The sequence below is a fragment of the Ursus maritimus genome, unplaced genomic scaffold, assembly GCF_017311325.1.
Source record: "Ursus maritimus isolate PB19 unplaced genomic scaffold, ASM1731132v1 scaffold_4, whole genome shotgun sequence".
Taxonomy (NCBI): domain Eukaryota; kingdom Metazoa; phylum Chordata; class Mammalia; order Carnivora; family Ursidae; genus Ursus; species Ursus maritimus.
The window spans coordinates 3986719-4000434 of record NW_024426552.1 but is presented as its reverse complement, the minus strand read 5'-3'; the positions used below and the strand labels follow the sequence as shown (position 1 = coordinate 4000434).

At 55.3% G+C, this 13716-nt stretch overlaps 1 protein-coding gene across 1 annotated transcript in view; it reads right to left on the bottom strand.

The window, feature by feature from the left end:
• C2CD2 (C2 calcium dependent domain containing 2) overlaps positions 1–11399 on the bottom strand; it is a 52349-nt gene extending 40950 nt beyond the window's left edge. The window contains exons 1-4 of the mRNA XM_040621657.1: positions 11364–11399; positions 10697–10869; positions 10333–10639; positions 1460–1558 (exon numbers count right to left, since the gene is read on the bottom strand). Of these exons, the coding sequence (XP_040477591.1) occupies positions 1460–1558; positions 10333–10639; positions 10697–10869; positions 11364–11399 (615 nt within the window). The remainder of the gene's footprint in view (positions 1–1459; positions 1559–10332; positions 10640–10696; positions 10870–11363) is intronic.
• Positions 11400–13716: the final 2317 nt, after the last annotated feature.

Sequence of the window (13716 nt, the reverse complement as noted above, 5' to 3'; positions counted from 1 at the left end):
CCCCCCCCCCCCCCCCCCCCCCCCCCCCGTCCTGATCTACTTCCCTGTGCGTGCCCGGAGAGGCGGGGACAGTAAGCACCTTGCTGTGCTGCAGGAAAGAGAAAACCGCTCCACTGTCCGTCCGCTGACGATAAAGACAGAAGCCCTGGTCCCTCCACAGCCCTGAACTGTAGTTAAAGCGAAGGAACCGGAGTGGCAAAGGCGACGCTAGCAGGGACGGGGAGCAGAAGCGGAGGGGTGGCGTTCCGGGGCTGGAGTGCTCTCCTTCTCCAGCGGGGCTCACGCAGGTGTCCCCCGTCTGCTAAACAGCACCACTAGACAGATACAAGGGCAAGCTTTGTATCTCAGAGGAAGTTTCTTAGGAGTTTTCACAGATACTTTTCATTAAAAAAAATCCTTTAAATTATTTACAGTACTTGACCAGTCTAATGAGTAATTTCAGCCTGTGAACAACCATGGACTGTAAAATGAGCTCGATATAGTGTCGAGATGGTTCAAATCTAGGTGTCGGGGCGCCTGGGGGGCTCAGTCAGTGAAGCGTCTGCCTTCGGCTCAGGTCATGATCCCAGGGTCCTGGGATCGAGCCCCGCCTTGGGCTCCCCGCTCAGTGGGGAACTTGCTTTTTCCTCTCCCCCCTGCCCCTTCCCCCTGCTCGTTTTCTCTCTCTTTCAAAAAAAAAAAAAAGTCTTTAAAAAACATCTAGGTGTTGTATATATATATACACACACACACAAATATGTGCATTTTATTGAGATAATTCACATATCATTTAATTTGCCCATTTAAACTGTATAATTTAATGGTTTTTTCTTTAAGATTTATCTTTTTATTTGAGAGAGAGAGAGAATCTCAAGCAGGTTCCGCGCTGAGCAGGGAGTCCATGCAGAGCTCAATCCCAGGACCCTGAGATCATGACCTGAGCCGAAATCAAGAGTCAGACACTTGATGGACTGAACCACCCAGGTGCCCCCAGTTCAACGGTTTTTACCATATTTCACAGAGTTGTATGACCATCACCACCACTTTGAGAACTTTATCATCACCCCTCAGAGACACCCTGCGCATTGGCAGTCACTCTGCACTTCCCTCCCCCCAGTGCCCAGCGACCCCGAATCTCCTTCCTGTCTCAATTGATGTCGCCACCCTGGGTAGGCCCCGCAAGACGTGCCTTCTGTGACTAGCCTCCTCCACACAGCGCTGTGTCTTCAAGGCCCATGCACGGGGCCTGTGCCAGACCCACCTCCTTTTCAAGCTAAATACCATTCCATTGTGCAGATCTACCCGGTTTTATTTATCCATCCATCATTGAGAGACCACACTTAATTTTTTGTTTGTTTAGGTTTTTACAGTGTCCACATTTTCAATAATCCTAAAACAGAATACCCTCCCCCCACCTGAGCTTTAAATTCGTTACTCTAGTCAGGAAAGATCCCCGTCGGGTGACCGCGCCCCAGCTCACCTTCTCCTGGGCAGACCTGGCCATGCTGGAGACTTGCTGCACCGCCAGCTCTAGGGGCTGCCGCAGCGGGTCCTCCTCGAAGGACAGGAGCAGCGGGCCCTGGAACAGAAGGAGAGGCACGATGAGGGCACGTCAGCACAGGGCGGCTCTCTGTAATGGTCATGTCCTGGGGATAAAGCTTTGCAAACCTGGGAACAGGTCATCTGAGCCATTTCAATTAAACCTGTGCTTCCAGCAGCAGCCGGGCTCAAATGTCGTGAAGTCCACGTGCCAGAGAACCCGCTCACAACATAATGTGCTCGGGGCCGGGTTTGGTTACCAGAGGGGGATGGGAAGCAAGAAACACACAACAAAACCAGAGATGCGCAGTAAAGATGCCAAAGGAGGTTGTGGACGCTCGAGGTCACAGGGGACAGGGTGCTGGGCGTGGCTCTGCAGGTCTAGCGCGTTATGCGGCCAAGCACAGCAGGGTCAAGGGCTCTGCCCTCTGCTTCTTCTGCAAAAGCCAGCTCTCTCTGGTTTTAGAGAATCACCTCACCCTGCTCCACGTGGTCACCTCCTTCCTCTCCCGCCACCCAAGTGGTAAGTGGGCAGGAATCCCCAGGGGCCAGCCACCTGTCCCTGGGGTTTGAGATTCCTTGGCTAAAAATGAACCAGCTGGCTGGCTGTGCCCAAGCAGTGGGTTCCTGAGCTCCTGCCTCACAGACCTCTGGGGCTGCAGGGCTCCTGCTGCCCAGGGTCTTCCGGTTCAACTCTGTCTTTGGCTCCGTGCACCCTACCGCACCCTGCGAGTAAACCCCTCCGTGGCGTGTCAGCCCATGTCCATTTTGGTTCTTGCAACTAAAGATCTCCAAATGAGAGATGTGCAATTACAGTATCAGGACCACAAGGCAACGAGACTCATGTTTTATAAAAGAAGAAATCAGGGCTGGGGTAGTCAACCCCCCCCCACCAAGTCTTGGTCTTTTTGAAAGTAAGTTCTTGCGGGAGGCCAAAGGCTTACACCGACAACACCATCCTAGAGTGAAACCCTTTCTGATATGCTCTAAGAAGTGCATCACCAACTCCTAAGTTCTGATTGGGTGGTGAAAACATATAGTCAACCTCCCAACTTCCCACCATATGTCATCTATGTCAGACACTCTCCATTGTGGTCAACTGTTTGCAACTACAAGCCGCGATCAAGGGCAGGAGAATAAAATGGTACAAAACGGCACCAAAGCCCTTCTGACAAGCACGGTGCAAATGAACAAGCCGTGCAGTTATCCTGGAGCTATTTCTTAAGAATTCCCGATGACCAAGAAGGAACCTAAAAGACCCAGAACATTCTCACTTACACGTGTCGAACCGCTCCCTGCTTTAGTGACATCTATCTCACCCCGTAAAAATCATCAGGGGAGAATTACATCTACTTCTCAAGAGTGATGAAGTCACCGTTCGGGCTGCTCGGCAGACATGCTCCCGGCTGGAGCAGTGGGAGCAGCTGGCCAGGGGCGGGGAGGGAACGGGTGGTGGGCCGGCAGGCTGGCTGAGAGCGCCCGGTGCCGGGCAGGGGTGGTCGTGGCCACCTGCACCGCCTGGGGAAGCAGCACCCTGGGCCCCTCATTTCAGCGGATGCCCTCTATACTTTCCTCCCTCCGACACCTTCTAGATTAAAACCCGGAAAGGATTCTGCTGAGAAATTGAATGTCAAGGGGCGGGTGCCCAAAGGAAATGAAATATTGAGTTACAATAAAGACCCAGAGGATCCCCCGCCCTTCCAAACAGCCGGGTCCTTGGGCTGCAGGAAGGCCAGTGTTCAGGCGGGACACAAGCCCGCACTGCTGCACCTCTCACACTCTGTCCATGGGCAGACGCTACCTCACTTAGACTAGAGCAGGACTTGACGTCCACGAGGAAAAGCAACAGGCAGGAGTCGCCAGGAAGACACCGAGAAAAGGAAAGCACAAGGAGAACTAGCCCGACCCGACGTGAAAACCCACAGCAGAACTTCCGTAAGTCCAACCGTGCAGGTGCACAGACACGCCAACGGCCCAGTGGCCAAGAACAGTGTGTCCACCGCACACCCAAATGCACGGAGAAACCGTGTGCACGACCAAAGAGGCATCCCAAATCACTGGGTAAAAAAAATGGATTTTTTAAAAAAATCAGGATGTGGGAGGAACCCCCGAAGAAATACAAACGAATGAACCTAACCGCATCACCCATGAATGCCATCAGCCCCTGAAGGGGTGGGAAAACACAGATCTAACCTCAGAAACTCTGAATGACAACATCCCGACTGCGTACACACGTAACCTGGTCCGTAAGTGTGTCTCTCACAGGGGAGCAGGTTAGCAATGCAGAAACTGCCTTATGTGTCTGCTAGAACTGACCAAATAAGTCAATATGTCAGAGACAGGAAGGGCCAGACGCCTGCCTCTCGGAGAGGGAGGATACAAATGAGGAAAGGAGAGTAAATGGAACTCTGTTGTTGAAGTGGAATCTGAGCTATCAGCCTCCAGACAGACAGAAAGGCACAGAACAACAGACACGAGCTGTGAGTGTGCTGGCAAACACAGCCACACCTCCTAGTGCTGTCCACTGGAAGAATCTAGAAGCCGGGAGAGCCCAGCAGTATCGAGCACGTCTGATGCCCAGACCTCGGTTTCTAAACTCTTCTCCCATAAACAGCACCAGCACCGCCTGAAGAAGTTGACTGGACCCGGGGCTGGGAGAGCGGGAAGTAAAAAACACAAGGTGAGTCTAGAATAAACATCTTGTGGGATCATGAAGAAGGGAAGTGCTAAATCGATATATATTTATGCATCTTGATGGCAGAACGCAAGAGGCAACCGTGAAAGAGCCCTAGTGGCCGACATGAGAGCAATTCCACAACCAAGCTAGCAGCCCTGGCGAAGGATTATAAGCCTCAGAATGAACTAAATATCCGTGAGTCCACGTGGATGCGAGCCGAGGGCATGGAGACGTGGTAGCTCCTTCTCGCAGGAGAATTGCAATGAATCCATGAAGAAGGAGAGAAGGACACAGAGAACCATCATCGAGCAGACCAGATACAGGCTGGATGCCAAAATCAGTGAGCAGAAGGTTGACGAGTAACAGGATTTGTAACAGTCTCAAAGTAGCTGCTCACCTCCAAGGGGATGACAGGAGGAGAGACACAAGGTGTAAGGAAGAAAACCCAGCAGAAACAGCCCGCACCAAGGGATCGAAGCCAATGCCCCAGCCGTAAATACTCTGATGTCGCCAAGCCCAAGCTGCCGGACATCAATAGGGGCACAGCACTGCTGTGGTTTGTCTAACCTCAGTCCACGCCTGTGAAAACACCAAACTGAGGGACATTTGGCAAAATAACAATCAGTCCTCTTCCGAGCTGTCGAGGTCATGGGAAACAAGGAAAGACTAGGGAACTATTATAGACTTTGTAAAACTGGGAGAAGCTGCAGCTCAGTGCCCTGTGGGACCTGATGGGATCCTGAAACGATAAAAGGATACTGGTCTGGTCGACCAGGTGACATTCAAGTCAGGCCTTCAGTTCAAAGGCTTTGTGCCACTGTTAATTTCTTTTTTTTTTTTTTTAAGATTTTATTTATTTATTGGACAGAGAGAGAGACAGCCAGCGAGAGAGGGAACACAAGTAGGGGGAGTGGGAGAGGAAGAAGCAGGCTCCCAGCGGAGAAGCCTGATGTGGGGCTCGATCCCAGAATGCTGGGATCACGCCCTGAGCCGAAGGCAGACGCTTAACGACTGCGCCACCCAGGTGCCCCCACTGTTAATTTCTTATCCTTCACATTGTTAATGTCACTGCACTAGGCATTATGGTAACATTGTGCCAATGTTAATTTCTTGGTTCTGATGCTGCACTGTGGTTATGTAAGGCTGGGTGAGGAACGTATGGAAACTAAATTATTTTTGCAACTTTTCTATGTATCTAAAAGCAGTAAAAAATAAAAAGTTTTTTTTTTTTTTTTTTTTAAGGGAGACTACAGAAAACAGCCCACCTTGATTGGCTATTTGCTAAATACACAGACCTCATCCCGCTCACAGCGGATTCTATTTTCCAGACTGAACCCAAAGTCATCCTCTTCTACAGATGAAGCACAGAGAGATCAGGGCTTGCCCAAGGTCACACAGCCCCAGAGCTGCCTTCCAGCCTCAGCAGTGCATACAGCGCTCTTCCAAGCTGCTCAAGGAGTCCCCTCCCTCCTCAGCAACCCACGACCTGGCCGATGGGAATGGAAGTTAGCTCTGGCTGCATTTTAGCTGACGTTAACACTACACCCACTCTTCCTTCCCCTCAATTCCTGTCTCTTTGGGAGAATGGGTGAGGGCAAAGAACAGCCAGAACTGGCGCCTAGTCCCAGCTTTCATACTGGCAATTTGCAAAGTCATCAGTGAGCCTCCTTGACTGTTGATTCTTCAGAAGTGAAAAACAAAGCACGTTAAACGGCTTGTCTTGCCCAGGCTTGGCCAGCTGCCAAGCAGGGAAGGCCTGTGTCCAGACGGGGTGATGCACACCGCCACCATTCCTCCCCGTCCGCTGACAAGATCCTACCAGGGCCTGTCATTCATCCCCCGGCCGCCGCCTGCTCCGAGCCAGTCTTGTGCCGGGCACCCAGGCGGCTGCTCCCGGACAGACAGGGCTCTGCACTGGCCCACGATCCCGGGAGCTGATGGGGACACAAGGTGCCGGGGCGAGGGCAGGTGGCCTGGGTGGGGCTGGGACAGCATCCTCTCGGATGGGAGGATCGGGGACCTCTGCGCTGAGACCAGAAGTCAAAGGAGGAGGAGGGTTAATTCGGTGCTCAAGATGAAAGGAATGACGTATGGGAAGGCCCCACAAGGGAGAGAACCCTGAATGCTTGAGCAGCAGAAAGGCAGTCGGTCAGGGGGCGGGGCAGATCCTCGGCCCTGACCCAAAGTCACCTTCACCTTCTTACCAGCGGACCTCCCTTATTGTGGCACGGACGCTGCTCAAGGAGTTCAGATTTCTGTGAGTGCCGCTCAAAGCTTGTTGTCAAACAAGAAAACTGTGAAGTCTTGTGGCGGCGTTTACTTTTTAAATGCCAGAGCTCATGTACAAGTCAGAGCTATTAAGAACACGTTTTAAGTTCACACAGTGCTTTGGGTTTTTTTGTTGTTTTTTTTTTTTTTTACAAAGACCACAAATGGTCCTGCAGTCTTGGTCATTTGCATTGAGAACATTCCTCTGAAAAAATCCTCGGGCGAATGACTAAAGCAACACATAGCTTTGGTGACCCTCCTAACTCAGGGTCTCGGCCAAGCTGGCCATTTCTAAACGAGTCCAGAACACCAGCCACAGGACACAGCCCTCGCTCTGCAACCACTGCTCCTCCTGTGTGGCCCAGCAGCGTCAGCCTGGGGAGGGGCTGCCTGTCCACAAGCACCCTGGCTTCCAGAGCCTCCCAGGTGAGTGTTGGGGTAACCGGTGGGGTAACGGGTGATCACCACAAACCATTTCATAAATGTTCACAGAAGCAGCAGGGTGTTAGCGTCCAGGCTAATGACTGAGCCAGCTCGGGGAGCTTTCTGTTCTCCGTGACCGAACGGCCACCAGGTCAACAGGAATTCGGTGTTCGCGGCACCAGAGCGGAGATGTCGCTGAGTGGGAGGGACCCTGACTGACTGGTGGCTGGCTGAGGGACCGTGTGCAACTCGGTGGGGAGCCTGTGAAAACCATGGCATGCTCCCGGCACCCTGCCAACCTACCAAGTCTGAACTGGGGGTAGGGGAGCATGTGGATTTTCTCGAAGCTCTCTGGGCGGCTCGCCTGGGCTCCCTGAACACCTGACATCTGCCTGACCAGGTGGCACAGCAGCTATGGGTTCCCCTCATGTCTCCCCAGATCGCCATCCTAGTTCACAAATGCTTCTGAGGTGAGGGCTGGAATCCCAGGGGCCCGTCTGACACAGGGAGCCTGACTGCCATAGTCAATGGTAACCCAGGGTCAAAGGACGAGTCCACGAGTTATCCATCAGCCCTCAGATGCCTGGAGATACGAGCCCCATTGTTAGGATGGCAGGTTAAACAATCACGCCCTTTCACCCTTTCCAGCTGTGCCTCAAAGAAGGGAGCATCTGGGTCTCAAAGCTGAACTTGCTGTGCACAAGCGGAATGTGACAACAGATGCGGGCGGACTGCACTGACACCCACCTGGGAGTTGGTCAGCCGGGACAAGCCTCTCCAGCAGACGGAAAGGGCTCTGTACAGGAGTTTAGGGTCCCCTTCCAGTCTTAAAATTCAAGGCTAGAGCAGAGCTTAAATGGGGAGGAGCTCCTGTCTCCATCCATAGAGAATTCCATCCGCATGGAAGATGCCGGGCATGGTTAACTTACACCCAGCGTGTCCTCAACCCCCAGCGACGGGCTGAGAAGTGGTCTCCCAGGGCAGGGCAGGGGCGGGCCAGAGCCACTAAGCTGTTGCTCTCCAGAGGAGAGCAGGCTCCGAGTGTCAACCCTAATCGGGGATTAGTGGGAATCAGTGGGAATGGAGCTGGAGGACGACAAAGAGAAACTCCCGCAGGGCTGGCCGCCAGGGTTGGGACACCCACTCACGCCACACCAGCTCACCCAGGCCGCCAGTGCAGCGACAGCAGTGGCCTGAGACAGGGCAGGCTATGCCAAGTCACTTACCCAGATCCTATCTGTCTGCAAAACCTGTCATTTGATTTCAAATCAAGCAACACTTCCAGGCATCGGGGAGGGCAGAGGGACGCCACACACACACACACACACACACTCACACGCACACACACTCACACACACACAACCAACCCACCTGCCATCTCGTAAAACCATGGGAAGACCGTGCACGTTTTCAGCTCGACCCCGGGGCATTATTGCCACTTCCAGGCAGGAGTCTGGAACAACCCATGTCTCTGACTCTGCAGTGCATGGTCAGTAGCAAGTAGGGAAGAGAAAACACACAAAAGCCAAATCTCTATCTCCCTGAACACAGAGTCCCTCCTCTCCCGCACAAAAATGCAGGCGATTTGGGCGAAAGCTTCAGGCATCTTTTTGGTGTTCTCCGCTTTACCTGACCGAGCAAAGACAAATTCCAGAGCAGAGCGTTCCTCCTTTCTTCCTCAACACGCCAGGCGTATGGGTAATCTGGAAGCTTCTATCTAAGGCAATCCTATTTTCTGAAGCCAATCAAGAAATGTCAGGACATGAAGCAACACGATGTAAGCAGGATTCTCCCCAGTCTGCAGGAGGCAGGGGTCCCACGGTTAGAAGTGAAGCCTACAGATCATTCAGCCCGCACTTGTTCAAATTTTGCAGAAAACTGGGACAAGGCTCCCACCTGTGCAACACCACCAGCCCAAAGTAAACTCAGCCGCAGAACCCAGGCCTGTGACCCCAGGTGACTCAGGACGTCAAAGACAGCAGCTTCCTGGGGAAATGAATCCGTGTTTGCTCGCATGTGTGAGGTCACATGGCTTTAGGTCTCCCACAAGAGATGGGGTGGTTCTGGGGCTCCTGGCCGGCTCCGTCGGTAGAGCGTGCGACTCTTGATCTGAGGGTTGTGAGTTCAAGCCCCATGTTGGGTGTGGAGCCTACGTAAAAGAGGGGGTCAGGGGAGAGATGGGGTGCTTCCCCTGGATAGGAGATGTCCAGCTCTGGGCAGCTGGTGCACAGATTCTAGGCATCAAGACAGACGGGAGTCAACTGACCTTGAAGGCTTTTTTCATCCGAAAGGTATAGTTAATTTTTTCAATAGTTCAGAAGACGGTCTTTTGAGTTGATGAATTTACACTCATTTACACTCAAAGACTTTTTGTTTTTTAAATCTATGGCTATGAGTCAAGGCCATGGCGCAGAGACCAGGCAGAGGGCTCGCTAGGGAATATTTCAGAGGGTGAGGGATCCAGACGTGAAGTACTCACTACTTTTAAAGCAAATGGGCCACGGGCTTCTCCACGGAGCCTCGGGAACAGGTGGAGGAACAGGCGGAGGAACGTGAAAGCAAGGGCAAAGAGCACAGGCTGCCAGGGACTTCCCCAAACACAGCAGGCCTTAATTCCTCTCAGGGAATGCCCAGAAATTGTAGACGCCAGGAGCTGGCCATGAAACGAAGATGTCTTCAAAGTAAAAATAAGTCACCAAGGAATTAACCGAGGAAGAAACACAACCGCAGGAGAGCGGGGCAGCAGAGTGAGGCAGTGAGGCTGTGAGCCCCGAGCGCGGAGGACGCAGCGGAGTTCGATGCCGGCTCTGCCACCCACAGGCCGTGTGACCTTGGGCAGGTCACCTAACCTGTCTGGGCCTCAGTTTCCCCACCTGCAAAACGTAGACAACGCCTCTGTCCCAGGAGTTGTGAGGGTCCAAAGAGAAGATACATGTACTGGAAGTCCCCAAGACAACGTCGGGCAGGTGGCCGGCCCTCAACAAAAGCGACTACTTCTATAAGCCAAGGGGTGCAAACCTTTTGGAAATATGTTCTTGGAAAAAAATCATTTCTATAGATGGAATCCTATTTGGGTCACAGTTATCATCTATCAGGTGTGAAAGCAGTAAGTATCCAGCTGGGTAACGGAATGCACCTGGGACCCCAGGAAGGGCCGTGGGCCCCTGTGACAAGTCCCTCCAAGGCCAGCGTGTCCCTCCGGTGGAGCCTGGGGCCTGGCACACCTGATGGGTGGTGAATAACATCTACTCGCTTTGTCCTGATTCCCCATCAAGGGTCCTCTGCTCTCCCGGGTCCTTCGCCTAACTTTCAAGAACGCTCTGCGGCGGGGAAGGCTCACTTCCACCAGTCCGGACCATGGCGAGGCTCCAGGGAAGAGCTCTGCCCTTACTGCCGGCGCCCGGCCGTCAGCCTCGCAGCCGCGACCCGCCCTCACAGACACTCACCCCTTTCCGTTTGGCCTCATCATTCAGGGCGGTCACCCAGGCGGCCTGCCACTGCCTCCTCCAGCTGTTCAGCGTCAGGATCCAGCCGAGCAGCGCGTCGGACTCGGGGCGCCGGCCCTCGCCAGGCTCCGCAGCCCGCCGCGAGGGCCGGGGTCGCGCCCTGGCCAGCGCCCACTGCGCCAGGTACAGGCCCACCGTGCCCAGGGCCACGACGAAGAGCGACACCAAGACCAGCCACTGGACCTCACCGAGCCACGAGCTCAGGCGGGACATGGTGATGGCGCATACCCGGCGCGCCTCGCCCCAACTTGCCAGGGCAGCCCCCCGGCCGGGGCGCAGAGCCCGCGGGCGGCGAGCTCAGGACATGAGCGCGCGGCCGGCCGGGCTCGCGGGGGGCGTGGAGGGGGCGCGGCGGGGCTGGGTCGGCGGCTGGCTGCGCGGGCCCGGAGGCCGGGCGGCCGCGGGGAGCGAGCGGGAGGAAATGCCGGGCCGGCGCAGGACGGCCGCGGCCCGGGACTGCGTCCCGGCCCCGCACACCTGGAAAATGGGGACGCGGCGCTTGGCGTTCCCGACTAGCGCGTCTGGGCAGGTCCCGGGCCGCGGCCGGCGCGCTTCCTCCTCCGCGCGCCGCCCCGGGCGTCCCGCCCGCGGCCCAGCAGTGGCCGGAGGAGGCTCGGGCCGGGGCGGGGCGGGGGCGGGGCCTGTGGCGGGGGCGGGGCCTGCGGGGCCAGGACCGCCCCTGCGCCCGGGCCCTCCCGGCCGCGTCCCCCCGCGGCCCGCCCCCCGGCCCCTTAAAGGCCCCGCGGCCCCGCGCGCCTGCACGTCCCCGCCCCGCCACGTGCGCGCGCCGCTCGGCCCTCCGGTGACGGCCGCGGGCCGTGGCGGGGGCGGGGGGTGGCAGGCTTCCTCCGGCGGGGACGTGGCCCCGGCGTGGCGCCGCGACAGCTCGGTGCGCGGGGCTTTCCAGTTAGCTGGATTGCAGGCCCGCGGTGGGGCCGGCTGGCTTGGCTTTAATGCGCGTGTGTGCGCGCCTGTGCGCGTGAAAGGGTGATTTCTAGGATCACCATCTGCCCAACAGCTAGACACTGTCTAGTTTTAACATACTTGGAAAGTCCCTAGAAGTCCACACTCGCACCCCGAAGTCTGGAGGGCCTGGAGCCTCACCTCACGGGCTGCGTGCTCCCGCCGAAGGAGGGTCTCAGAAAAAACGCCCTGACTTCGCAGGGATGTGTGATTTGTTAAGAATTGTGTGCATGTGTGTGTGCGCTCGTGCGGGGCATGCCTCCTGCCCCCTCGCTTTGCAGACTCAGCTACCATTAGTAGGAAAACCCACAGAACACTAGCCTGAGATTCTCCAAGGCCGGATGAAAGGCCTAAATCACAGAAGAGCGATTTGCATGTGTTTTCTGCAGCTGTTAGGAGACGGATTTGACCCCGAGTTGGGCTGGCTGCATCCAAGCACTTAGCCTTCCTCTCACCTAGCATTTCCGGTACGCCAGCCTGGTTGAAGACATCAGTGGGGATTCTGGCTCTGGTGTGGCAGCAGAGGGGTCCTCCCTGGTTCCCCCTCAGCCCCTCCCTGCCACTGTGCTGGGAAAGAAAATCCTTAGAAACTGGCCTAGACGGGAGTTTGCTAAGGACACAGGCTAGTTTGGCAGATCCCGGATAGGAACCTAGATCTGGTTCACAGGATAGTGCCATTTTTGACACTTATTACGGGCAGGCCCTGGGAACAGTAGAGCAAAGAGGACCACAGATGCTGTGATGCGTCTGCACTGGACACCCAGTGCTAAAGACAGGAGTGAGGTGCCTCCCGGGAGGGGGGAGGTCCATACAAGGGTATATGAAGATGTGTGTGTGTGTGTGTGTGCGCGCGCGCGCATGCACGTGCAAAGGCCCTGAGGCAGAGAGGGCAAGGGGGTGTGAGAGTTGGAGGCAGCCAGGAGGTGGGCAGAAGCTGCAGTTGGAGCCCCCAACTGATGGGTAGGGAATTGTGCCATGGAAAAGGAGAAGCAACAAGCTGTCATAAGCACAGAGTGAAAAAATGGAATTTTACAATTATCGTTCCCAGCAGCAGGTGGAGACCAGGTTGGAAGGAAGTGGGAGGGGCAGCGAGACCAGCTGGAAGGTGATCCCAAGGGTGCAAGGAAAGGGTTTAAACTAGGCCTTGTGCATGGCGGGGAGGGAAAGGAGATGTTTCTTGCTTAGAGGTGGGAGGCCAGGAGAGAGACAGGAAGGTGAGTTTGAAGTTGGTGGGCAGGGAGCAGCACGAGGACAAAGGAGTTTACACCCAAGGGGCCTGACTTTCTTTAAAAAGAGGAAGGGATTGGGAGGCAGCTGAGAGCCCTTGTGGGAAACAGAACAGGAAGCTGGCAGGGAGTGCCCAGGTGAGCTGGGGTGGGGGCGGGGGAAATGAGCCCTTACTTGGCACGTCTGATACTAGAAAGTGGAAGTAGAATGACCCCGTGAGCTCTCTGCGAGCTACCTAGTCATTGAACACTAGCTGCCCATTCCTGATGGCTCTCCTCTCAGAAACCTCTTCTTATTTGGAGGAAACAGCTCATTATTTTCTGTTCTGCAGCCAGATCCACGCGGTTGGATAATTCAAGTACTGCGGGCCCCCTTGCCAGAATAACAGGGATAACTAGATACCTGGGGCTCCCCTCTCCGCGTCTCCCCGTGCCAGCAAGGTGACACACCTTGGCGGTTACCAGATAGCCCTCCCCGTGTGACTGGTGGAACCAGTCTCATTCCTCCACGGCCATGTCTCCCAGGCATACTCACCCACTGGCTCATTTAAAGGCTTGTAACAAACTGTAAACTAACAACCTCCCCGGTTTGGAATTCGTCACACTGCTGGAAGTTTTTACAAAGGGAATGTAAACATTCTGCATTACTTTTGGATGGAAGCAAATTGAGGGAAAATAAGGAATGGCATGGGCTGGTAGGAAAACGCAGTTGGCCAACCCATATGTGATAGACACTGAAACATCCTGTAAATCTAGGAAAAGACCAGGCTCCTTCTGCTTCTGCTCCCAGCCACTGTCCCCCTGTGCCCAGGCCCGTTCATCCCCTGGGTGGAGGACCCGGTCATTAGCCTCCCCAGCTGGAGACACTCCCTGCTCCCAGCACAGCGCCCCCTCCTCCACCCCACATCTCTGCCCTGCTCCCAGCACAGCGCCCCCTCCTCCACCCCATCTCCCTTCGGCCCAAGGAGCCAGATTGCTGCTCTGTCCAGAAAGGACTCTCCTCGCCACCAAACCCTCCAAGATGTGGTGAGTTCCAACACACTCAGAGCAGCTGCTTGCTGTTTCTAACCACTCCTAAAAGGGAACCCCACTGCTTTGAATTGAGCTTCTGTGAGCAGGCGGGGGGGGGGGGGGG